This window comes from Canis lupus, chromosome 4 (genome assembly GCF_003254725.2).
Source record: "Canis lupus dingo isolate Sandy chromosome 4, ASM325472v2, whole genome shotgun sequence".
Lineage (NCBI taxonomy): Eukaryota > Metazoa > Chordata > Mammalia > Carnivora > Canidae > Canis > Canis lupus.
Window position 1 is genome coordinate 18,959,419 of NC_064246.1, and position 25,299 is coordinate 18,984,717.

General features: G+C 37.0%; 1 protein-coding gene across 7 annotated transcripts in view; it reads right to left on the reverse strand.

Moving 5' to 3' along the window:
* The window catches only part of CTNNA3 (catenin alpha 3), a 1,671,697-nt gene that overhangs the window by 1,235,322 nt on the left and 411,076 nt on the right, over window positions 1-25,299 (reverse strand). For all 7 annotated transcript variants that reach the window (XM_035715351.2, XM_035715352.2, XM_035715353.2 and 4 more), the window contains exon 6: window positions 9,458-9,721. In XM_035715351.2, the coding sequence (XP_035571244.1) occupies window positions 9,458-9,721 (264 nt within the window). The remainder of the gene's footprint in view (window positions 1-9,457; window positions 9,722-25,299) is intronic.

The window sequence follows — 25,299 nt, forward strand, 5'->3', positions numbered from 1 at the left end:
AAGCAGGAAGGAATATCCAATGGGGAAAAAGATAGTCTCTTCAACAAATGGTGTTGAGAAAACTGGACAGCAACATGCAAAAGAATGAAACTGGACCACTTCCTTACACCAAACACACAAACAAATTCAAAATGGATGAAAGACCTAAATGTGATTCCTGAGACCATAAAAATCCTAGAAGACAACATAGTGTCATTCTTTTCCATGTAGCTTTCCAGTTTTCCTACCACCATTTATTGAAAAGATTGTCTTTTTCCCATTGTATTTTCTTGCCTCCTTTGTCACAGGTTAATTGACCATATTGGTGTGGATTTATTTCTGGGCTCTTTATGTCATTTTATTGATCTATGTGTCTATTTTTTGCCAGTACCATTCTGTTTGGATTAGTGTACCTTTATAGTATATTTTGAAATCTGGGATTGAGATACCTCCAGCTTTGTTTTTTCTCAAGATTGCTTTGGATATTTGAGGTCTTTTGTACTTCCATACAAATTTTAGTATTATTTGTTCTAGTTCTGTGAAAGATGCTCTTGGTATTTTGATAGAGAGTGCATGGAATCTATAGATTACCTTGGGTACTATGGACATTTTGACAATATTAATTCTTCAATCTATGAACATGGAATATCTTTTTATTTGTTTGTGTCATCTTCAATTTCTTTCATTAAGGTGTTACAGTTTTCTGAGTATAGGCTTTTCACCTCCTTGGTTAAGTTTAGTCTTAGGAATTTTATTCTTTTTGGTGCATTTGTACATGGGATTGTTTTCGTAATTTCTCTTTCTGTTACTTGTTAGTGTTTAGAAATGCAATAGATTTCTGTATATTAATTTTGTATCCTGCAACTTTACTGAACTCATTTATTAGTTCTAATAGTTTTTTGGTGGAGTCTTCAGAGTTTTCTATAAATAGTATCACATTATTTGAAATAGTGACAGTTTTACTTCTTGAGAGACACACAGAAAGAGAGAGAGGCAGAGACATAGGCAGAGAGAGAAGCAGGCTCCTTGCAGGGAGCCTGATGTGGGACTCGATCCCAGGTCTCCAGGATCATGCCCTGGGCCAAAGGCAGGCGCTTAACTGCTGAGCCACCTGGGCGTTCCTTTGTTTTTTATTTTAAAGAAGTTTTAAGCTTTTTCCCATTAAGTATGATATTAGCTGTGGGCTTTTCTTTTCTTTCTTTCTTTTTTTAAGATTTTATGTATTTATTTGAGAGAGAGAGAAAGAGGGAGATAGAGTGCACAAGTTGAGGGAGGGGTAGAGGGAGAAGCAGACTCCTCACTGAGTGGGAATTGGACATAGAGCTTGATCCCAAGACTTGGGCATCATGACCACAAGTCGAAGGAAGACCCTTAACTGATTGAGCCACCCAGGTGCCCCCAGCTGTGCGCTTTTCATATATGATATACAAACTTAAAATAGATTAGACTTAAATGAGAGATGTAAAACCATAAAACTCCTAAAAGAAAACATAAGCAGTAGTCTCTTTAACATTGGCCTTACCAACATTTTTATTGATATGTCTCCTCAGGCAAGAGAAACAAAAGCAAAAATCAACTATTGGAACTACACCAAAATAAAATGATTTTCCACAGCAAAGGAAACCATCAACAAAACAAAAAAAAGCAATCTACTGAATGTAAGAATATATTTGCAAATGATACATCTGATAAGGGACTAACATCTAAAATATGTAAAAACTTCTACAACTAAACACAAAAGGAATCCAATTAAAAAAATGGACAGTGGACCTGAGTAGACATTTTTCCAAGGAAGACATACAGACAGCCAGCAGAACACTTGAAAAGATGCTCAACACCACTAATCACCAAGGAAATACAAATCAGAGCCACAAAGAGGTATTATCTCACATCATTCATAATCGCTAGTATCACAAAGACAAGAAACAAGTATTGTCAAGAATATGGAGAAAAGGGACCCCTCCATGCACTGTTGGTAGAGAAATAAATTGGTGCAACCACTGTAGAAAACAGTATGGTGTTTCCTCAAAAAATTAAAAATAGAACTACCATAGAATCCAGTAATTGCCCTACTTGGTATTTCCACCCCCCCCCCAAAAAAAAAACACTAATTCAAAAAAAAAAAATACATGCCTATGTTTACTGCATCATTATTTACAATAGCTAAGTTATAGAGGTAAATAAATTAATGGATAAAGAAGAAATGGTATATATAGAAAATGAAATATGATACAGTCATAAAAGAGGACGAAATATTGCCATTTGCAACAACATGGAAGGATTTAGAGGGTGTTATGCTAAGTGAAATAAGTCCAATAGAAATGACAAATACCATATGATTTCACTTATATGCAGGATCTATAAAACACTTACATGCTTGTTTACAAGCCAAAAAAAACAAACCCATATTTTAAATATGGAGAACAAGTTGGTCATTGCCAGAAGAGAGATGGGTGAGGGGATGAGCAAAATAGATGAAACAGATGAAGGGGTATAAAAATAAGTAATAGAGATGAAAAGTACAGCATAGGAAATATAGTCAATAATACTATATTACATTGTATTACAGTATACTTTGCATGCTGATAGATGGTGACTACACTTACCTTGGTCAGTACTGATACATATGCTATATAGCTGAAACTAACAGTATATTGTAGGTCAATTATACTTTGACAATTAAAATAAAAACAAAAACTTTGCTCCTCAGGGAGAAGCTGGGAAATGGGGATCCATCTCATTTATAAGGTGATGTATTAGAGGTGGAGTTCATGATGAAAGTATATCTTGACTTTTCTACCTGTGTTGATGTGGGTATTTTCTCAGCTGCTCAATGTGCAGGAATCTCTCAACTAGTTTCTGCATTTCTCTCACAGGTAATAGATCCATGTGTAGCTGTTTATTCAGTGTGTTCATGGGTAGAGGGAAAGTCAAGAGCCTTCTATTCTGCAATCTTGCTGAGAATAGAGCTCTCTCTCTTTTCTTTTAAAAATATTCTTTGGTTTTGGTGTTCTTCAGCTTCATTACAATATGTGTAGATGTGGATTTCATTTTACAGATCTTGCTTGAGAATTATTAAGATTCTTAGCTATGAAAGTTGGTATTTTCCATCAATCCTAGGAAATTCTTAGTATTTTTTACACTTATATTACACTTATTATAAAGAATCTCTTCAAATCTATCTTTCAGATCATTAATTATCTAATCTCCTGTCTTGCCTAACCATTGAATTTTTCACAATTATGTTTTTCATTTTAGATAGTTCTGCCTGGTGAATTTTGACAGTCTTTTATTCCTTTACCATACTCTTCATACTTCAGTAAATAAGTGAGTGAATAATGTATAGTAGGCATTTATATTCAGTACCATAATTTCAATATTTGCAGTGTTTGAAGTTCTGATTCTGCAGTTCATTTTCTGTAAAGTCTCATTCGTGTGTCTTGCTTATTTGTGTGTCTTGTGGCACATTTATTTTCCTTAGACCTCTATGAGAATTTTTGGTGGACTAGGTAAAAGGCGCACAGAGGACTTGAGTTTACTTCTGGCAAGTACTTCAAAGTATGCCAAGACAGAACAACTTTAAATTTTCTACTTGGGTTTTAGAGGCTATTTACATAACATGAATTCTGACCCCCAAGTCCATTTAAGGATAAACTTATGGTTAAAAAATCTCTAATAGAGTGGTGCCTGAGTGGCCTAGTCAATTAAGTGTCTGACTCTTGATTTCAGCTCAGATCATGACCTCATGAGGGGCTCTGCACTCAGCTGGAAGTCTGCTTTACTCTCTCTCTCCTCCCCGTGCCCTTCACCTCACTCCACTTGTGAGTGTGTGTGCTCTATCTCTCTCTAAAACAAATAAATAAATCTTTTGAAAAACTCTTTAAGATATTTTGTACTCTTTTTTCTGAGCTTCACAGAGCCAAAGTTAAGCCATCAAAGTTTTCCTAAACTGCCATAGGGGCTAGTGTTTTTCTTATTCATCCAATAAGTGATCAAATTTAACAATTCTCAGCTTCATGCAAAGAGTCTCATGTGACTTTCCAGGTGGCAGGATATAGGCTTTGTTTTTTGACTTTAGTTCATGGTCTTTCAAAATCCAAGCTACAGGCCATAATGAAAAAGAAATTCTCACATCTGCCAGCATAGTGCTGTTGCTGGCTTGCTAGTCTGGATGTCTGTTCTTTGTATCTGGATGACCTCAATGAATTTCCCTAGTTTACCTATCAGATTACCCATGTATTTAAAAATATTTTATAGATCACTTTTAGTTTTTCCAGTTCACTATATTTACCTAGAAACCAAAACTTTTCTTTAAAAAAATCATATTACAGTACTTTAAGACATCAATGATGCCCATTTTTCTTTAACTATTACTAAATGCTAATCTGGTTGACAGAGGTCCTATTTTCTCCTTCAGGTAAAAACTTTCCTCAAAATCATTACTCTTAGTAAAGGCAGCATATCTTGGTTTAGGTTTGGTTTAGGTTTAGGTTTCTAGCAAACCTAAACTAAGGCTAGTTATTAGGGTAAACAGCCACTAAGAATAGAGAATTCTCTTATCATAGAAAAATATCTAAGCAGCCTATCACCTACATATGTTTCCGGTAGCTATCCTCATTAAATTCATGTCCCAGTTAAGTAGAGCAACATACCCAAAATATATGTACTTCCAGTTGGAGAAAGGAGAGGGAAAAAAAAAGGAGTACGGGAAAAAATGCTCTTCAATCCAAATCACAAAATGACATACAGCATTGTTACATGCATTCTTTCCTTCCTTCCTTCCTTCTTCCTTGCTTCCTTCCTTCAAATCGATGATATCATATCACACTTACTATGTACAGGACATTGTTCCAGGCGTTGGAATACAACAAGGAATAAAGAAATATATGAATTATGATACATAAATGAATATCTAAAAATAAAAAATATATGACAGTTCTTTGAAAATGAAAAATTACTAAATAAAAGTCTTTGTTATTGTCATCTTTATCACAAGAGGATCTGGATAATTCTTACAGACCATCTTTTTCCCACTGGAAAAAGAAAATATGTTTTAATGGACTTGAAGTTTCAAAGCAATTTTCACTGGCAAAGGTTCTTGCTTAAAGGTATTTTCAAAATTCTGTTAACCTATAATTTGACACTTCTCCATTCTCATTCAGTCACAAATGCAAAAGGAACACCCTATAATTCACATTAAGCTCTCCAATAAATCAATCCATTTAGCCTGTACAGTGTTCTAATTCAACTTCTATTTTCTCCTCTAACAATAAATCTCAGATTCCATACCCACAACCAGCCGTGGACCAGAATGAAAGATTTAACAAAGCTTCAGCACAGTAGTTGTTGAATAAGCACTCTGATACATTTCCACACTATAAACATTTAATGAGACTTACTCCCAACAGAGTATTTACTACATCAGTTTATTTCATAGTATTATATTTGCAGAAGCAAGACAGAGCAAAGGTTATTTTGGATCCTTTACCAATACAGCTTCCTGTAAATAAAGAAAAATGCAACCACTTAATTTACAAAACCACTTTAAAAAGCTAAGTGCTCAATAAATTCTATTTTATCTAGTTCAGACAGTTCAGACAACCTCAGCAGCTATATATATATATATATATATATATATATATATATATATATATATATAAAATTCAGGCATCTTGTAGTGGTTTGAGCATCCCTGGCTTTAACTGGAACTGATATCAAAGGTTGTTAAGACAGCAATAGTATTTCTAGGAAGTATCTTTGAGACTCCCACCTGCCTCGTTCAGAAGTGAGTCAGCCACTAATCCTGAGAAAGGGAAGACTCCATCACCATACTGATTTCCACTCCCATCAATGCTACACACACACACACACACACACACACACACACACACACTTTCTTCTCTCTAACCACTGCCATATCTTGCCTGTAGCAGCCACTTTCAACCAAAGTGAGAAAGGAGAAGTCCCAAGAAAAGGAGCCATTTGGAAATCTTCTGTCTTCTTCTATAATCCTAAGAATATAGAATGACTGATTGGGATAAAACAGACATCTTATCCACTGATACAATTCTGTTTAGTACTATGAAAAAATGTGATAGGCAATCCTATCTGAGCACTTTAAAAAATTTCACTTCACCGTACTATCCACTCTCCAAATACAGAATAGTTCTACTTAAATGACACAGGTACTTGGCTACATTTATAATTTCTCTGATGGTTCATACAGACTAAGAATCTTAGCATAAATTAATTACATTAAGTTGTATCTGTGATAATTCAATATAGCAGAGGACTGGGATCGCTGGGGGCGCAGCGGTTTAGTGCCTGCCTTTGGCCCAGGGCGCAGTCCTGGAGACCTGGGATCGAATCCCATGTCGGGCTCCCGGTGCATGGAGCCTGCTTCTCCCTCTGCCTGTGTCTCTGCCTCTCTCTCTCTTTCTGTGCGACTATCATAAGTAAAAATTAAAAAAAAATATATAGCAGAGGACTTAGAAATACCTTCTGGAATCAAACTAGATCACTTCCTGGATTCCACCACTCACTAGCCTTCTGATTTGAGCGTTATATGACTTATCTAACTCTCAGTTTTATTTTATTTTATTCTGTAAAACAAAAAGTATTTATAAGGACACTGCAATAATTAAGTATCACATTTATGTAAACTGCTTAGCTATCCAGAAATGTTACATATTAATGTATGGGGGAAACTAACATTCTGTTCGTATCACTGGTATAAAAATACTAAGAAACACAATCTTGCCAACAAGGAGTTTTCAATCTCACTATGGGTACTGTTCAAAAGTCATCACTAATCATCTACCTTAATTGGTTTCTAGAATTTTCAAATAGATGCTAATAATTAGGAACTTAATAAATTTTTTCGTGGGTGCCAATAATAGGGAATTTAATAATGTTAGGTTAGAAATAAAGACATCTGTTTAAAGACATGTAACTAAAGGAAAACATGAAGAAAAGTTACTCTAAATTTAAATGAATTAGACTCTCATAAGTTTATCATGAAAGTAATAATGTTACCAAAAATATGGGAATTATATGTGTTTAGTTTAATTTTTAAGTTACCAGTAAAAAAAATTACTTTAGTAATTTTAATTGCAATGATTTCATTAGGCAAAATTTGCCTCCAAATAGTCATCTTAATTAACGATAAGGAAATTTTTGAGCATTTACTATGTGTCAGTCATTGTATTAAGCCTTTTACCTGTATTATTAATTCACTGATTCTGACAACACTATGATGTAGGTCCTATTATTATTACCATTTTAGAGATGAGCAAACTGAGATTTAAATAACTTTCCTAGACACTTGGATGGCTCAGTGGTTGAGTATCTGCCTTTGGCTCAGGTCATGATCCCGGGGTCCTAGAATCGAGTCCTGCATCTATCTCCCTCTGCCTATGTCTCTTCCTATGTCTGTCTCTCTCTGTGTCTCTTAGGAATAAATAAATAAATAAATAAATAAATAAATAAATAAATAAATAAATAATTTTAAAAATAAAAATAAATTTTAAAATAACTCTCTTAAGGTCACATGGGAAACAAATGCCACAGATGAGATAGGAACCCTAGCATTTGGGTACTAAAACCCTAATCTTTAAGCACTATACTATGTTGCCTCCCATTAAGCAAGTGCATATCTGACTTGCATAGCTAATGATCTTTGACATCATACTTGAATGTCTGATAAGTATCTCAAATTCAACATGTTGGAAATTGAGTTTCTGTTTTTAAAAAAAGATTTTCTTTATTCATGAAAGACACACAGAGAGAGATAGAGACATAGGCAGAGGAAGAAGCAGGCTCCCTTCGGCAAGCCCCATTTGGAACTTGATCCCAGGACCCCGAAATCATGCCCTGAACTGCAGGCAGCCACTCAGCCACCCAGGTGTCCTGGAAATTGAGTTTCCTATCTTCCTCTCAAAATGGCTTTACCCACTGTGTTCCCCACCACTGCTGATGAAAACTTCATCCATTTGTTGTTAAAGAAAAAAAAAATTAAAAACAGAGAAACAAACAAACAAACAAAAAACATAGAACCTTGTCGTTATCTCCGAAAGACACCGACGTGTACTGTCCCTATCTCCCTTCCAAGTAGGACTTACTGCTCAGCTGAGGGGAGTGTGGCCAACAGATGGTCCCCCAGCTGGAGATCCTACAGAGTCTATCCCAGTTGCAGAGGGCTGTTCCCTCTTCCCTGTGCCTGGACATCATACATAGCCTACCAAGGGCAGGACGACTTACATCCAGTGACTAAAAAAGGCAAAAACAAAAAGCCTGTCTATTTCTCCCTGATAGGGGACACCAGAGGGCAATCCTCCTTCTAGAGCTCTCTGCTGACTGGTCTAGGCTTTGTGGGTCTGGCTCATGGGTAGACTTCTTCCTCTGTTCAATCTTCCCCCTCCCTCTTCCCTTCACACATATTAACTCCTAACAATACCTTGTATCCTTGTATCCCCAACTCTTCAGTGTGTGCTTTTTTGGAGGACCCAGCCTGCAAGATCAGCCATGACTCCTCCCTTTCTCTCACATCCCACATCAGTTCTGTCAAATCCAGGTAGCTTTACTTAAAAAATTTAGCCTTAGTATTCATTGATGCCACCCTGGTCCAAACCAAACTGTGAGGAGGAATGAGGTAGTGCCCATAAAACATAAGATGGAACTTATATTACTACAATACCATTCTGTCTGGTTTTTCAGCTTCTCCTTTTGTTCCCCTTGAGTCTACAGTCTGCAGGCAGCCAATGTAGTCCTTTTAAGACTCAAGTGTCATACCTCTGCTTAAAACCTTACCCTGGATCCCATTTAAGATGAAGTAAAAGCCAGAGCCCTTAAGTGGCCACAGAGTCCCATTGGGTCTCCTCAGTTTGGCTCTGACTCAGCCCCTAAACTCCCCACTCAGGCACCCTGGCTTCTGTGCTATCCCTTAAACAATGGGACATGCATTGTTCTGTATCTCCATCTGCTCAATTACCTAGTCTCCTTCAAGCCTTCAAGTTATCTTGCTTTCTCAATGCGATGTTCTATATAATTTACTTATCTACAATGTTCATTATTTCTGGTTTTTGTCTATATTCCTCTGTTAGAACATAAGTTTCATGGGGGCAGTGCTCAATTATATCCCAAGCACAAAGAACAGAGCCAATGATATGTATTTGTGAAATGGATAAATTTTACATTTCATAAATTGATCCATGTAAACTAAAATCATCGTTCCAATCTAATCAACAATCCCACTTTAAATTCACTGACTTCTTTGGAAGAAATGTAAAGGAACTAGAAATCTACTGATAGAATGTTTTCCTGCTAATCAATTCATTGGAAGACAGAATGTAATGATGGAGACTGATTAAGTAACTAGATTTTTATTTACTCATAGTCTAAACTCCAATCTGAAAACCCACATCTGTTTATTTTCATACTGGGACACATCAAATCACATTTTACCTTTCTCTCCACTTACCTCAAGCTCATCAAGGGCACTTCCCAGGGTTGCTGCCTTAGATTCTGGTGGGGCAATCATATTCTGGATGCCTTGTGAAGCATTTGAAATTACATTGAGGGCATTGTGAATTTCTTCACAAACTGTGTCCTTGCTGGCTTTGAGGGAAGCAACATCAGAATGTTCCAAACAAGCTGAACATATTGAATGTAAGAGGGGGGAGTTCTGCTTCAGTGAGGCCCGGGCCCCTGCGATTTCATCCCTCTGATTTGGAGATTTTAAGTCCTAAAGAAACACATAAGAGGAGAGCTTCCTTACAATGGGTTATAAAAGAAAGATTTATACATAAAAGCTCCATTTTTCTGTCAATATAAATGAAAAGATAATAGACACTAAGAAGTCAGGTATAAGTTAAAATCAAGGGCATCAATTATTTCTGCACTCCTTCAGATTCTGTTAAAAGTTCTACAATAGGAAAGCTGAGCCAATTAGCAAATAAAGGTCACAATGGTGCAGATGTGTAATAACTAAGTAGATCTTACATTTGTCAGTCATATGTTGCTTATAAGTCAGGAAAATACTCTGACATTCACATTATTAAGTGCATTAGAAGAGAGCCTGAATTGCAAGGATGTTGATTACCTATTTCCATAGATGCTTATGATTGCCTTTAACCTTTTCATTAAAACTAAACCAATTCAGTTAAGAATATTAAATTGAACCTCCTACCATTCAGCTATTATCCACTTTTTTCAGAAATACTAATAATTTAATCCTGGTTCTTTCTTTCTTTGACATTTATTCAAAAAATAGTTATTGAGCACTTAGCATATGCTAGCCCTTGTGCCAGACACCAAGTGTACAGATGTAAAGAATCCTACAAGGATCTTGTTCTCCTGAAGCTTATGTTCTTGTTTGAAGGGGTGGAGGACTATCAACAAACAATATACTAGGTAAACAAATACACAAGACAACTTCAGGCAATGATAAATGCTATGAAGAAAACACAAAAGTGAAATGTCATAGAAACTGCGTTAGCTTGGGTGGTCAGAGAAGATAATTCTGAATATGATATTTGCAGTAAACATAAATGAAAAGCATTCCAAACAGTGGGAATACAGGGAAGAAAAGGTCTGATATAAGTGATATCTGATCAAAACTAGCTCAAAATATCATGAAAACACCTGGAAAACACTACATTACCCAAGGTTAACGTCATCAGTGATGTCACATGGGTATCATGTAGTCCTTGACATACTGTGACAAGAAAAGCACTTCACCACTCTAATATTCACTCCAGAAGTCCACAACCCCAGTCTAATCATGAGAAAAATAACAAACAAAACCAAATTGGGACACATCCTACATGATAACTGGGCAATATTCCTCCAGATTGTTAAGGTCATGAATAAGAAGTAGACTGATAAACCATCATAGACCAAAGGAGACAGGGGCCATTTATGACACCTAACTGCAATGTGGTACCTGATTGGATCCTGGAAAAGAAAGAAGGCATCTACAGAAAAATCAGTGAAGTCCAAATAAAACCTACAGTTTAATTAATAGTAATGCATCAATGTTTGTTCATAAATGGCAAATGTAAGATATTAACAACAGAGGAAACTAGAAGAAAGGCAGATGAGAATTCTCTGTACTATCTTTACAACTTTTCTGGAAATCTCAAATTTTAATAAAAATCAAAAGTTCATTTTAAAGAAAACTAATTCAAGAGAGTTTAACAATAGCTTATGTATTTCACATACAATATCTTATGTAATCGTACAAAACCTCATGATAGATATTATCCCCCCCCCCATTTTAAAGGTAAGAAAACTGGGGTTTAGAAAGACTAAGTTCCTGAGCCAAGTTACAGAGTAGGAAGGTGGCATTTCTTATATTGTAACCCAAGTCATTATGACTGCTAAACCATGATGTTAACAACTATATTATAGTCTTTCCTACACAGGAAGGATCTGCTTTATTTGCTACTATACAAGGACGGGGACTTGTACCTATAAAAAACATAGTTTATAAAGTGATTCTAGATAATATCTTATTGATCATCACAACACCCTTTGAGGCAGTAAGGCTTGAGCTATTTGCCCCATTTTAACTAAATAGGTATTTAGTGTAAGGAGATTAAGAGGCTGGCAAAATAACTGAGATCTAAACCTAAGTCTTCTGATTGCAAATCCCATGCTTTTTTCACAAGACTCTGCTACCTCAGGATGATGTTGCCTGAGGTTAATAAATGGCTGTGCTACTGTATTTTTAGTTCCTTCCTTTCTGAAAATAAAGGCTGTCTGTGACTTCATGCAGGCTTTAGGGGAGATTAACTTCTTTACAAGATGTAGGGAGGACAGTTAGAAGTAGTTGTCAACTCACTATTTGTACTCACTAATTAACCAAGACAAGACACTTTGTAGTTTTCTTGGCTTGCTATGATTTTTCCCCTTATATTTCTGGTCTAGGTTCTAGTTCCAGCTCTGTCATTAGCACTGCAAAAGGGGAAAGTCTTCTACTCTTTCAATGTCTGTTTTTCCATCTGCAAAAATGGAGTAATGATACTTCTGCCAATGCTCTCACGAGATTGAGTAAGTAGCACATCAGAAATGGAATGTACTTGAAAAATAGTAGAGAATTATGGAAAGAGTACAGAATTATTCTTCCTAAAATATTCCTAAAATAATCTTCCTAAAATTTATCAAACTTAGTGTACTGTTTTTGTCCTGTGATACTCTTGTGATTTTCATATTTCTCATAATTTTATAGTACTACCTACATTTATCTCAGTGTGATTTGGAGGAAAAATAATTTAATGTTTAGATAGGATGCACACTTCTCAGAGGTATAAAAGATAAAAAGGATAAATATTCAGAAGGAGCTGAAGAAAATTCTCTGCATAATAGGGCATAATTAAAATTAATTACATAATTCCCTCTGAAGTGACCTACACATTATCCTGCTCTATTTAGAATGGCAAGGTCAATGTTTAGGTAGTCTCTGAAAGGTGAAAGTTTGTGAACATACATCACTACAAAGAAAGATAAGGTTTAAAGTATTAGTTCTTTTACTCTGATGATGACTATATCTCACTGATAGTTGTGTTAACTTTAATGCTGTAGGAACTTTGGAATTTAAAACAAAAGTTCTAATATATTTTGGATTTTAAGCCTATACTTTGCTATCTCTGCCCAAGGCAATGACCAAATCCTTAATATGTACTGATATCCCAAATAGCAAGCCAATAAATCTGAGAGAAAGGATAGATTCAGTGAACATAACAAATATAACATATTATGGCAGCTGGTGGGGGAAAGAAAGGCACGTTACAGAGTTTAAGTAAAGGAAATTGAGAAGACAAGACCATTTCTCCTAAAGGAAATCTCAAAGGACAAATTTAATGTAGTAAATAGTCATGCAGATAAAAGGGGAACTAATGAATGCCATCCTTCTAAACAAAAGGTTATAGTGGTCACTGTTATTTTATTCTGTTTTAACTTATAATATCATGGGTTCAAAAGTTCCTAGGCATTGATTTATCCTAAAATTTTAAATCAGGTCAAAATGGAAATTAAATGGTAGGGTCAATTAGGGATTTCTCTGGACATAGATGTCTAAAGAATTCAGCTTCCTGGGAATTGATACTTTTTTAATATCTTTTTTTAAATGCTCCAGAAGAAAAAGCTCACATGAGATTTCCAAGTTTAGGAGACATTAAATGCTTCCAGCTGATGCAGAAACACACAGATGGGATTAAAAAAGACCTTACAAGTCTGCGCAAGTGGGTAGAGAAGCAACATATGAGTTTTAACCCTGGCAAGAGAACAAAATATATTTAGGGATTTTAAAGATCACAGAGTATAAAAATGGAGGGCTCTAAGCTATCAGTTCATTAATTCAACCATTCATTCAGTATATATTGTTGAGCCCTTCTATAGATCAGTAGTGTACTCATAGAAAGAATACACAAATAAGGGCACCTGGGTGACTCAGTCGGTTAAGCATCTGACTCTTGGTTTTGGCCTCAGTCATGATCTCAGGGTCTTGAGATTGAGACCTGGGTCAGCTCCATGCTTAGCAGGGAGCCTGCTTGAAATTCTCTCTCTGCTCCTCCCCCTGATCATGCACTCTCTCTCCCTCTCCCTTTCAAATAAATAAATAAATAAATAAATAAATAAATCTTTTTAAAAAAAGAATGCAAAATAACTTATAAATCAGAAGGGGAGACAAATTTATATGAGAGCTAAAATAGAGTTTTTCATAACATAGAGGAAAATCCCTCAGTTTGAGGGGATTGAAGAGGTAACTCTTAATCAGTGAGTAGAACTTATCCCTGTGTAAAACAGAACAAGTAAAGAAAACATCATGTGCAAAGGCCAGAGGCATGAGAGAGCAAGGAGCATGCAGGCCACTGTAGGTGGTGGGACAAGTATAGGAAACTTGAGCAGCGTATATCCAGCTAGATATATCCTGGTGGTGACATATCCAGCTAGAAAGGTAAGTGGGAGATTCCTAGCATGCCATGCTAAAGAACTGCAAGGGCAACCAGCTCAGATATGTATTTTCAAAGATTACTCTAGCAGTGAACTTTTAGGTGATTAGAGAGAATGAAATTACAGTCAGGAGTCTAGGCAATAATCCAGGCAAGAGATAATGAGTACCTGGACACTGAAAACTATTGCTAGGCTGTAGTATGACAGATTCAAGAAAATTTAGAAGGTAAAAATGATGAGACTTTGTAATATTTAGATGGGAGAGGGATGAGGAGATATTTAGAAGTATCTAGAAAATTTTTTCGGCAATTGTGTACATGGTGTGATGCATTCACCAAGATAGGGAATATCAAATAAATAATGTGTTTGGAAAATAAAGGTGAAATACATTTTGTCAAAAAAAAAAAAAAAAAAAAAAAAAAAAAAAAAAAAAGAAATACATTTTGTCATCTGACAAATGTGAGATGCTAGCATAATATCCAAATGAAAATACACTATACATGGATCTAGAATTCAGAGTCTAGGCTAGAAATAGAGACCTATGAATTACCAGCTCATAGTTGGGTGGTAAAGCCATGAGTGTGGAATGTACAAGGTCTTCACCCAGGATGAATGTTATAAAAAGGAGAACCTGGGAGTAATCATAAATTATTTCTTGAGGAAGTAAACCTGATAATTGTATGTGTTAGTCCAAAATCCCAAATATATATTGTAAACCATGAGGAAAGATAATGGAAAATACTGAACTAGAAAGAAAGAAAGAAAAAGAAAAGAAAGAAAAGAAAAGAAAAGAAAAGAAAGAAAAGAAAGAAAAAGAAAGAGAAAGAAAGAAAGAAAAGAAAGAAAGAAAGAAAGAAAGAAAGAAAGAAAGAAAGAAAGAAAGAAAAGAAAGAAAGAAAGAAAAAATTTTGTGGAAAAGAAACATAATCCAGAGAGTTTAAACACATTTATGCATCACAATGTTGAAGGAAGTTAAAGAGTAAAATTAAACTATACCCATCTTTACATAAAATTTTAGTGAAGCCATTGGTGTAACTACTTTAGAAAACTGTACCTACTAAAGCTGAACATACACATAGCTCGTGACCCAGCTATTCCACTCCTAGGAGAGGATATACACATATAGAAATATGTTCATTCATATGTTCTCTAAAAGACATATGCAAAAGCATTCCTAGAAGTCCCAAACTGGAAACATCCCAAAGTAATGAGAATGAACAAAATACAAATACATGCAACAATATGAAATACATGATAGAAAAAGACACAACAAAAGAATACATATTGCTTAATGCCATCTATTTAAAATTCATACTCAGGCTAAACTAATTTATGGTCTTTGAAATAAGAATAGTAATTACTCTTGAAAAGTAATTAGTAATTGGAAAGAGCAGAGGGATCCTTCTGGATTCGGGTAATTTTTCTCGTTCTGAGTACTGGTTATATGGGTGTGTTTAACTTGGAAAAGTTCAGTGAACTGTATGCTCACAAGATATGCATATTTCTGAATGTATCTTACACTTCAATTAAACCTTTTATATAAAATCAAGCAAAACAGAAATATCAGTAAAGCAAAGCAAACATTCAGTTTGTGACTTCTCTTAGCAAAGGACACTAATATAAATAAACTATGGACTTGTCCCGGTATTGCATTTCCCATGATATTAAGGGACAGATGAGAAAATTGGATATGCAGTCCATTTGCAAACATCTTCCACCCACTATAAGGGCTTTTATTTTTTTTTTAAGAAAAAAAATCTAAATGTTTGAAAAATAAAAATAAAAGAAAGGTACCAAAGCCTGGCCATTGAAAAGGCAAAGCTAAAGGATTTTCATAGCAGTTGATTCTTTGCACCCTTGAATCCTCATTTAAGAGGATCAGAGAAAACTTCCTTACTAAGCTACATCCTTGCCCAAGTGAATAGCTCAGCAGGTACTCTGCTCAACAAAGCAGAACTACATGAGAATTATTGAGTTTCTCTTCCAGGTGTTCAAATGAACTTTCTGGAACTGACAAAACCACTTAGGTAAGGGAGGGCAGGCTTATGAAGAATATTTTTGTTTTCTTAAGACTAAGAAGATATGCAGCAGAAAATCCCATGGATCCTTTGCTATTTGGATTCCATTCTATGTTGGCTTCTATCCCTGGTCTTCCCTCTGCCAAGATGCTGCCTGCTAACTGCTTCACTGGTCACTAGGCAGCTTCGTGCTCTAACAGAAAACAAAATAGTGCAAACACCTGCTAATTTAAATGTTTTTCTCCTACATAAATTAGGAAGTGGAATATTTAGACTTAACTGAACAAAGGATACAAGATGATAAAGTAAGAATAGAATACAGAGATAATAAATTTTTGAGCAAAAAAATAAAGATTGAAAAAATGTAAGATTCTACAATAAAAATATTATTAAGCAACAGAAAGAGGTCTTTACTGCTTTTTTATTCTTATTTTTCATTTTCTATATTAATAGGACAAATACAATGAAGAAGAAAATAAAAGGATTCTTCAAATTCAAATAGAAAACTGAAAAAAACATATAATAGCAGTATTAAGATACCCCTCAATGTATTTATTCTGGGCCATTAATGCATATCTTGGGTAGATGAAATACACAAAAGTGAATATTAATAACTTCAAGATACTTCCTTGGAAAGCATTATTGCTTAATTCTAATGTAACCCAACATGTCAGTCAAGACAATGTATATATAAAGTTCAGGGGATCCCTGGGTGGCTCAGCAGTTTGGTGCCTGCCTTTGTCCCTGGGTGCGATCCTGGGTTCCCGGGATCAAGTCCCACATCGGGCTCCAGGCATGGAGCCTGCTTCTCCCTCTGCCTGTGTCTCTGCCTCTCTCTGTCTCTCTGTGTGTGTGTGTCTATCATGAATAAATAAATAAATAAATCTTTTAAAAAATGTATATATAAAGTTCAGAAATGCACTATGTTCATTTTTTCCTATCTCAAACAAATACACTATATATTATATCTACTATTTGCCTCAAATTTATACCTAAAAAATAAATTTTATCTGAAGTCATCTACCATATGGTTAAAGTAAAAGGAGTAAAGAGTAAAGCAGAAAATAATGAGCTAAACAAAATCCAGATGTACTACATGCTTCCCTTCCATTTGTGTGTATATATCATGACTTAATCTAACAAGATTCAAATATCTATGTCAGAAAACTTTTCCTTTAAAGTACAGATTTATTACATCTAAGAGAGTGGAGTTGGATTTTAACACCTAGTCAAAGATCAACAATATCATTTTCCTTACAATTTCTTCCTATTTAACTTTCTGTGACTCACTTGTGAGAAATAGACTATCATTTTCCAAACATTTTGGTGCATCTCAGAAAGCAAATAGCATAACTTAGCACAAATGGAATCCAAGCCCAGAGATGTTGATCCAAATTCCTAATTAATAATGTCTTATATTCATGTAGTGGTTTATTCTGTTTAATAAGTTTCTAGTCATCTTCTCATAAAGAATTCCATGAGGAAAAAAAAGTTATCTCTAAATGTTAAAAAAGGAAAAGAACATTTGTCCAAAGGCATACAAGATTAATAAAAAGTGGTGGCGAAGATTGTTTTTAAGAAAGCCAACATTTACTAAATAGTGATAATGCTTCCTACACACACTCTAGTCTAGTCATTTTTCATTGAATGGCCCAGCTGTAAATAGGATCCAGTATTGGTTCCTATCTTAACACTCTCTTTTTTTAATTTAAATTCAATTTAATTAACATACACTGTATTATTAGTTTCAGGGGTAGAATTTATGATTCATCAATTGCATGTAATGACACCCAGTGCTCATTCCATCAAGTGCCCTCCTTAATGCTCACCATGCAGTTACCCCATCCCCCCACCCACCTCCAGCAACCCTCAGTTTGTTTCCTAGAGTTAGGCATCTCTTATGGTTTGCCACCCTCTCTGTTTTCATCTTATTTTTTCTTCTATCCAACACTCTTTTTATTTGTTGTCAGTAGTTTCATCATCTATTCCCAATGTCTGTTGAAGGACTTTCCTACAGCCCTACAGTTCTATGGTGGCCCAACAGAGACTACGTATTTCAGGCATATCTTCTTGATGAATAATTATCATATGTAATACAACTCAGATTAGAAACACATACCTTAGTTCAGTTTCAGTACAAGACTGATTTGAAGAAAAAAAAAAAAAAAACCTCAGGCCAAAACTATAACAATAGAAATTAAAGTGTGATCCATAAGGTCATTTAGATTGCTCAAAAATATAACTCAGAGATAATGGAGAATGAATGAAACTATCATCTTAACTATTTCAGTATACCTTTGATAAAGAAAACATTCTAAATACAGCATTTTAGTAATGATAGCTTAATGGTTGCTTTTCCCAGAGGGGGGAAAAAACAGTTTGGCTTTTTAATTAATTCAACAAGCTTAAAAACACCTGCTTTAAGATGTGACTTTAAAGCTAAGGCCAAAGATAAGGTTATAAACTCAGATGTTTCTAAGGTTATAAGCTCAAATGTCTATTCTAAGCAGGAAGCATGAATAAGCCAAATGTAACTCCATAGGGAGTGGTGAGGCACTCATATACCATAGAATACCTGCCCCACTTAAAAATACTCAAACCCAAATTGGCCAAACAAAAAGAATCCCTGACCTCTGTTCTGAAGTACCAGCACAGATGTTTGTGTCAGCCTATGAGTGCAGTCTCCATGTTTTATATTCATACCATATGTGTATCTGACCTTGGAGGAGATCGGAAAGAGATAATGCATGTCCCTGGGCCTGAGGAGCCTACAATAAGTGGAGGGGAGTGAGGCAGATGCTGAGCAACTCCAAGGCAGGAAGTCTGTCTCATTATAATAGAAATAGCATGAGCTTTGGGGCTAGAATCCCAACACAAAACACTCCCATAGCAGATTATGAGTAGAATAATTAACCTGACTTCAGCTACAAAATGGGAATATTAATTCCTACCTTAGAGGGCATAATGAGGTTAAATTATTTAAAGTCAAACATTTTTTCAGCATTTTCTTACTGACTTCTCTCTATACAGCACACTGTTAGCCATATTCCCTCCTTAAAATGTTTCTCCCCTATCTTCTTAGATGACAGTGAATACTAAATTTAAGTTGACATTATTTGATAGTATTTATCTCTCTTCCGAGCTCCAGATACATAACTCAAGTTGAGTCTCAAAATAAACATATTGGAAATTGAACCCACTGCCTTTTTTACACCTCCGCCCGTCAACATGTTTCTCCTCCAACATGCTCAGACTCACTGGTCCCAAAATCTAGCTAACAAGAAATCTGGGAAATATCCTCAACTTTTCCATTCCTTCATCCCCACCATTAGGTAAGATCTGTTATTCTATTCATTAACTATTTCTCCAGTATGTACCCTTGTTCTTGTCCTCACTACTAGAGCTAATCTAGAGGAGAAATAATTAAGGATAAAACTAAGAAGTCATTGCGATACAAAAAGGGAAGAACAAATTCAGAGACAAAACTTTTTGACTAATACAATCTTTTCTCTATAATATCATCAGAGGAGTCCCTCCAAAATTCATATATGATCATCAATCCCCAATTTAAAATTTTAAAGTGACTGTTAATTCACACATAATAAAACTCATACTTTTTTATTATAGACAAAGATGATTTGTCTCCAGCTTCTCTCTCTATCCTCACTTCCTACCACATCTCTCACAGACATCCTTTTCTCTAGCCACACAGACTCACATAAGGTTCTACAAGCACCTTGAGCTATGTTCCAGTCTCCCCTCACATCTCTCAGTAAACGTCTATTCATCCCTCAAGATATCTTGGATTCTCATGTTCTGTCACCCATGGATGTACTCATGTGTTCCAAGTGCTTATAAGGCACTAATATAGCATATATTACACAATTATCATTTGCTATAGTTACTCCTTGATACATCTGTTTCTCACCCATTCTGAGTTTCTATTGGGGTCAAAACTATGTCTTAATTCTTTTATCCCCTAGACCTCATAAAGGATCTGGCACATAGTGACCAATGAATTAAGGACACTTGTCACCATTTTATTTTTTTAAGATTTATTTGAGAGAGAGAACATGTGTGTGAGCAAGGGGAGGGACAGAGGGAGAGGGAAAGAGAGAATCCTTAAGCAGACTCCCCATTGAGTGCAGAGCCCAACACACAGCTCTATCCCAGGACTCTGAGATCATGACTTGAGCTGAAATCAACAGTTGGCCACTTAACTAACTGAAATACCCAGGTGCTCCTATCTCTCACCACTTTAACACCAGAAAACTTTGAAGGTTACTGTCATAAAATAATTTACTTTTCCATGAGATAAAAATTCTAATTTTGGAAAAGGAAATCATAACTACAAAAAGCTAAGATATATTCATCCAAGAATGAAAATACTCTTTAACTGTGTTCCCAATCAGGCAAACTAGATTTGCCTATGAACTATTCTTCAGTGTTTCTGGCCTAGCCCTCATTTAAAAAGCCAGTGATACCAGTTTTTTTATCACTTGTACGCAAGTGTGTTGTTCAGTGCTTATTTCTATATATCTTAGTTTGTTTTGGAAAATATCTGATTTCTAAATATATTCCCTGGCAGGAAGCAAAATTTTAAGTAGAATGAAGGTAAAGATGTCCTTTATGGATGTAAAGATATATTCAACATGTGTTTCAGAAAGTTAAATTGATGTTTCTACGTTAACCAAAATTCAGATCTATCTGATTGAGGAAACAGAAATAAGTTAATAATCTTGTTAAATTTTGAGTACTCTGAGATACCAAGTATTTATACAGTGGAATTGAGCTAAGAGCTATGAGAAAATATAAATACAAAGTAAAAATAAGCACCCCCTCAAGCTCTCTGCTCTCTGTTAATTGTTAAATAACAGTATGTTAAATAAAATGAGTTAATGCTGGTAGAATAGATTAGAATTACTACAAGAATTGTAAGGAAAAGTATGGGTAGGTTAAGAAATGTTTCACAGGCAGGCACATCAGCATCTTGAAAATGAGCCAAAAAATATGACATTAAAGTCACTTGGTATTTCAAACATAACATATCAAAACCTGAGCTCCTGATAGTTAGAGCCTCTCAACCTGCTACTCTGAGTCTTCACCAGTTCAGTAAATGGCAGCTTTTTTCAGGTGTCCAGGCCAAAAATATTGTCATCATCGTCTACTTCTCTTTCTCTCATATCTCACATTCAGTCAGTAAATACTATTATTTTTTACCAGAATTTGACTTCTTATCACATCTAGAAAGTAACCATATCATTGTTTTGCTCAAATCATCCAACATACCTCTCTGACCTCATCCCTACAACTCTCCTTGCTCACTGTGATCCAGCTACATGGACTTCCTTGGTGTTTCCCTAAAAAGCCAGGCATGTCCCTACCTCAGGCCATTCTGTTGCTGGTTCCCTTCCAGATTAACGTCTGGCTCAACATTTCACTTCCTTTGAGTCTGTACTCAAAAACCAACCTCTTGTCACCCTATCTAAAAGTTCCACCAACAAGTTCACTTTTGATATGCCATATCCCCTTTCCCTGCTTTATCTTCTACTTATCACTAGTATACTTTATACTATCATGTTTGTTTTCTGTCTTCTCCAATGGAATATAAGCCCCATGAGGTGACATGAAAGATACTTGATACATATTTATTTAACTAATTAGTGAACATCAACCCATTTAAAAATTTGAAGTGAACAATTTGAACATTTTACTAATGATCACATATATAAAAATCATCCTATCACACAGGATAAAATATCAGGAAACTGTCTACGTTCCTGAAAAAATAGATAAAGGGCACAAAAATAGATAGCATAAAACTTCCTGCTCCCTTTTATCTCTCATTCCAGAAACAGATTTTAGAACAGGTTCACCAATATATCTTGTGATTTACTAGTCAGTTTTACTTGAGTCATATTTCATGTTTACCAGAATGCATATAGAAAGCTTCTGAACTCAAAACTTAATGGCTATCGTTGAAAGGTCAACTGTGTATGCATGCATAATAGAAGGTAACTTGTATTTAAAATCCATATCTCGGAGGAGGGGCAGGATGGCAGAAGAGCAGGGTCTCCAAATCACCTGTCCCCACCAAATTACCTAGATAACCTTCCAATCATCCTGAAAATCTACAAATTCGGCCTGAGATTTAAAGAGAGAACAGCTGAAACGCTACAGTGAGAAGAGTTCACGCTTCTATCAAGGTAGGAAGACGGGGAAAAAGAAATAAAGAAACAAAAGGCCTCCAAGGGGGAGGGGCCCCGCGAGAGCCGGGCTGAGGCCGGGGCGAGTGTCCCCAGGACAGGAGAGCCCCGCCCCGGAGAAGCAGGAGCTGCACCAATCTTCCCGGGTGGAAAGGCCTCCAGGGAGTTGGAGCAGGACCCCAGGAGGGCGGGGATGCCCTCGGGCTCCCTGGGACAGTAACAGCACCTGCGCCCCGGGAGATGCGCGGAGCTCCCTAAGGGCTGCAGCGCGCACGGCGGGACCCGGAGCAGCTCGGAGGGGCTCGGGCGGCGGCTCCGCGGAGAGAGGGCTGCGCGGCTCCAGGAGCAGCTCGGAGGGGCTCGGGCGGAGGAAGAGGCTCCAGGCGGAGAGGACTGCGGGACCGGGAGCAGCTCGTGGTGGGGTGGGGGGGCTCGGGCGGCAGCTCCGCGGAGGCAGCTGCGCGGCCGGGAGCGCGAATCCAACAGCGTAGGCCCCGGAGCACAGGGCGCCGGGACAGCCCAGGATCCGGCCTCCCCCCAGGACAGGCAGAGGCCGGGAGGGCACAGGACCGCAAGGACGCTCCTGCCCCGAGCTGAGCAGATCAACGGCCCCGCCCCGGAGCCTCCAGGCCCTGCAGACCAAGAGCTCAGGACCTACTGCGGGAGCTGAATCCAGGGCTCCAGAGCGACCCCGCTACTGGGGTTGTTCCACCTGGGGCCTCACCGGGTGAACCCCCACTGAGCCCTGCACCAGGCAGGGGGCAGAGCAGCTCCCCCAAGTGCTAACACCTGAAAATCAGCACAACAGGCCCCTCTCCCAGAAGACCAGCTAGACGGACAAGTTCCAGGGGAAGTCAAGAGACTTAAAGTATACAGAATCAGAACATACTCCCCCATGTTTTTTTTTTTTCTTTTTGATTTCTGATTGCTTCCCCCACCCTTTTTTTTTCACCTTTTTCTTTCTCTTTTTCTTCTCTTTTTTCCTTTTTTTTCTTCCTTTTTTCTTTTTTCTTTTTCTCTTTTCTTTCCTTCTCTCTCTCTCTTTTTCTCCTTTTCCCAATACAACTTGTTTTTGGCCACTCTGCACTGAGCAAAATGACTAGAAGGAAAACCTCACCTCAAAAGAAAGAATCAGAAACAGTCCTCTCTCCCACAGAGTTACAAAATCTGGATTACAATTCAATGTCAGAAAGCCAATTCAGAAGCACTATTATACAGCTACTGGTGGCTCTAGAAAAAAGCATAAAGGACTCAAGAGACTGCAGAATTTAGAGCTAATCAGGCAGAAATTAAAAATCAATTGAATGAGATGCAATCCAAACTAGAAGTCCTAACGACGAGGGTTAACGAGGTGGAAGAACGAGTGAGTGACATAGAAGACAAGTTGATGGCAAAGAGGGAAACTGAGGAAAAAGAGACAGACAATTAAAAGACCAGGAAGACAGATTAAGGGAAATAAACGACGGCCTGAGGAAGAAAAACCTACGTTTAATTGGGGTTCCCGAGGGCACCGAAAGGGACAGAGGGCCAGAATATGTATTTGAACAAATCCTAGCTGAAAACTTTCCTAATCTGGGAAGGGAAACAGGCATTCAGATCCAGGAAATAAAGAGATCCCCCTAAAATCAATAAAAACCATTCAACACCTCGACATTTAATAGTGAAGCTTGCAAATTCCAAAGATAAAGAGAAGATCCTTAAAGCAGCAAGAGACAAGAAAGCTCTGACTTTTATGGGGAGGAATATTAGGGTAACAGCAGACCTCTCCACAGAGACCTGGCAGGCCAGAAAGGGCTGGCAGGATATATTCAGGGTCCTAAATGAGAAGAACATGCAACCAAGAATACTTTATCCAGCAAGGCTCTCATTCAAAATGGAAGGAGAGATAAAGAGCTTCCAAGACAGGCAGGAACTGAAAGAATATGTGACCTCCAAACCAGCTCTGCAAGAAATTTTAAGGGGTACTCTTAAAATTCCCCTTTAAGAAGAAGTTCAGTGCAACAATCCACAAAAACAAGGACTGAATAGATATCATGATGACACTAAACTCATATCTCTCAATAGTAACTCTGAACGTGAACGGGCTTAATGACCCCATCAAAAGGCGCAGGGTTTCAGACTGGATAAAAAAGCAGGACCTATCTATTTGCTGTCTACAAGAGACTCATTTTAGACAGAAGGACACCTACAACCTGAAAATAAAAGGTTGGAGAACCATTTACAATTCAAATGGCCCTTAAAAGAAAGCAGAGGTAGCCATCCTCATATCAGATAAACTAAAAATTACCCCGAAGACTGTAGTGAAGATGAAGAGGGACACTATCTCATACTTAAAGGATCTATCCAACAAGAGGACTTAACAATCCTCAATATATATGCCCCGAATGTGGGAGCTGCCAAATATTTAAACCACTTAATAACCAAAGTGAAGAAATACTTAGATAATAATACACTTATACTTGGTGACTTCAATCTAGCTCTTTCTACCCTCGATAAGTCTTCTAAGCACAACATTTCCAAAGAAACGAGAGCTTTAAATGATACACTGGACCAGGGAATCCCTGGGTGGCACAGCAGTTTAGCGCCTGCCTTTGGCCCAGGGCGCGATCCTGGAAACCCGGGATCGAGTCCCACGTCAGGCTCCTGGTGCATGGAGCCTGCTTCTCCCTCTGCCTGTGTCTCTGCCTCTCTCTCTCTCTCTGTGATGACTATCATAAATAAATAAAAATTAAAAAAAAATGGTACACTGGACCAGATGGATTTCACAGATATCTACAGAACTTTACATCCAAACTCAACTGAATACACATTCTTCTCAAGCGCACATGGAACTTTCTCCAGAATAGACCACATATTGGATCACAAATCGGGTCTGAACCAATACCAAAAGATTGGGATTGTCCCCTGCATATTCTCGGACCATAATGCCTTGAAATTAGAACTAAATCACAACAAGAAGTTTGGAAGGACCTCAAACACGTGGAGGTTAAGGACCATCCTGCTAAAAGATAAAAGGGTCAACCAGGAAATTAAGGAAGAATTAAAAAGATTCATGGAAACTAATGAGAATGAAGATACAACCGTTCAAAATCTTTGGGATGCAGCAAAAGCAGTCCTAAGGGGGAAATACATCGCAATACAAG